The 2,500-nt window shown below is 45.5% G+C and overlaps 1 protein-coding gene across 1 annotated transcript in view; it reads right to left on the reverse strand.

Moving 5' to 3' along the window:
• LOC308150866 (hexosaminidase D) overlaps positions 1-2,500 on the reverse strand; it is a gene marked incomplete at both ends in the record, with an annotated part of 23,700 nt that overhangs the window by 20,606 nt on the left and 594 nt on the right. The window contains 3 exons of the mRNA XM_080523653.1: positions 9-206; positions 1,774-1,917; positions 2,344-2,452. Of these exons, the coding sequence (XP_080379779.1) occupies positions 9-206; positions 1,774-1,917; positions 2,344-2,452 (451 nt within the window). The remainder of the gene's footprint in view (positions 1-8; positions 207-1,773; positions 1,918-2,343; positions 2,453-2,500) is intronic.

A 2,500-nucleotide genomic window follows, 5' to 3' on the forward strand; every position in this document is an offset into this window, starting at 1 on the left:
CCACGTACCTCCAGGTGTCCGAACACCTGCACCAGAGGGATGACCTCCAGCCTGTTCAGCTGGGCCAGCCTCCGTATCTCCTTCACGTCCTCCTCGCTGTAGGCGTGCTGCGCCCGGAGCACCTGCAGCGCCCCGCCGTAGGGGAACATGTCCTCGTACTCCAGGAGCACCCCGTCTGCCCCCAGGGACGACATCAGAGGGAAGATCTAATAATAATAATAACTTTATTTGTATAGCACTTTACGTCAAAGTGCTTTACAATAGGAAGCAGCAAGCACAAATACAATAGGTAAAAAACAACACATTTTAAACAATATAAAAACAGCTATTTCAATTTAAAAAACACACATAATTACAACAGCACAAATAAACAGCCTATGACATGTAGACAACAGAAAACAGGTGGGTCTTTAGCTTATTTTTAAACACTTTTACTGATTCTGCCTGTCTGATATCCAGTGGAAGACGGTTCCAGAGAGGACAGGAGGAGACCGTCACTAACCTTCTTAGAGAGGAGGAGACCGTCACTAACCTTCTTAGAGAGGAGGAGACCGTCACTAACCTTCTTAGACAGGAGGAGACCGTCACTAACCTTCTTAGAGAGGAGGAGACCGTCACTAACCTTCTTAGAGAGGAGGAGACCGTCACTAACGTTCTTAGACAGGAGGAGACCGTCACTAACCTTCTTAGAGAGGAGGAGACCGTCACTAACGTTCTTAGACAGGAGGAGACCGTCACTAACTTTCTTAGACAGGAGGAGACCGCCACTAACCTTCTTAGAGAGGAGGAGACCGTCACTAACCTCCTTAGACAGGAGGAGACCGTCACTAACCTTCTTAGAGAGGAGGAGACCGTCACTAACCTCCTTAGACAGGAGGAGACCGTCACTAACCTTCTTAGAGAGGAGGAGACCGTCACTAACCTCCTTAGACAGGAGGAGACCGTCACTAACCTTCTTAGAGAGGAGGAGACCGTCACTACTAACCTTCTTAGACAGGAGGAGACCGTCACTACTAACGTTAGACTATGGTGGGACAAATTAGACTATGGTGGGACAAATTAGACTATGGTGGGACAAATTAGACTATGGCAGGACAAATTAGACTATGGCAGAACAAATTAGACTATGGCAGAACAAATTAGACTATGGAGGGACATATTAGACTATGGAGGGACAAATTAGACTATGGCAGGACATATTAGACTATGGAAGGACAAATTAGACTATGGAGGGACAAATAAGACTATGGCGGGACAAATTAGACTATGGAAGGACAAATAAGACTATGGCGGGACAAATTAGACTATGGAGGGACAAATAAGACTATGGCAGGACATATTAGACTATGGAAGGACAAATTAGACTAAGGCAGAACAAATTAGACTATGGCAGGACAAATTAGACTATGGAGGGACAAATTAGACTATGGCAGGACAAATTAGACTATGGAAGGACAAATTAGACTATGGAAGGACAAATTAGACTATGGCAGGACAAATTAGACTATGGAAGGACAAATAAGACTATGGCGGGACAAATTAGACTATGGCAGGACAAATTAGACTATGGAAGGACAAATTAGACTATGGAAGGACAAATTAGACTATGGAAGGACAAATTAGACTATGGCAGGACAAATTAGACTATGGAAGGACAAATAAGACTATGGCGGGACAAATTAGACTATGGCGGGCCACCACAGCCTAGGTAGTTAACACCAGGAACACTGGACTCAGTTACAGTCAGTATTTCAGGGGGTTCAGCGCTCTCACCTGCTCCAGGTACTTCACTTTGGGTGCCGCACCTTTCAGATCCAGGTGGACGATCTTTCGAGGGACGGTGTTGGCGTCCACAGGGACGACCCTCTGGACCGCCTCTCTGTCTGGCTCCGCCCCCTTCACTGCAGCCTCCTGTAACTATGGTTACATGATTAACATGTCACATGACTGATTCATATGTTACCTGGTTGATTCATATGTTACATGGTTGATTCATATGTTACATGACTGATTGACAGTTAAAATAGTTATTATTTATCGTTAAGGTTCCAGAATGCCTTGCAGCAAGACGTCATATAAGTTGACAGTTTGTTGTTTTTGAGAAATGCGAATTGTAATGTCCAGAATTGAAAGTGAATATCTGATAGCTTGTGATCACAAGTGTATGTCAGCAGATTTGTATATAAAGAACCTTTCTCTTGGTATCGCCAGTCCTATCCATCCTCTAACCCTAACCCTAACCCTAACCCTTGATATCTCCAGTCCTATCCATCCTCTAACCCTAACCCTAACCCTTGATATCCCCAGTCCTATCCATCACTTCAGAAGGTAGAAATACCTCACCTCCTTCACTGGAGCCTCCTCCTGAACGTCCTCCTTCTCTGGACCGGGTCCTTGTCTCCAGAACCAGCCGTAGTCTGTAACAGTCTGCAGCCGGTCCTGGATCTCAGAACTGGACCAGGCAGGAACAAGACAGACACCAGCAGGGGTCAGAGGTCAT

This window comes from Nansenia antarctica (assembly GCF_963989245.1).
Source record: "Nansenia antarctica genome assembly, chromosome: 2".
Lineage (NCBI taxonomy): Eukaryota > Metazoa > Chordata > Actinopteri > Argentiniformes > Microstomatidae > Nansenia > Nansenia antarctica.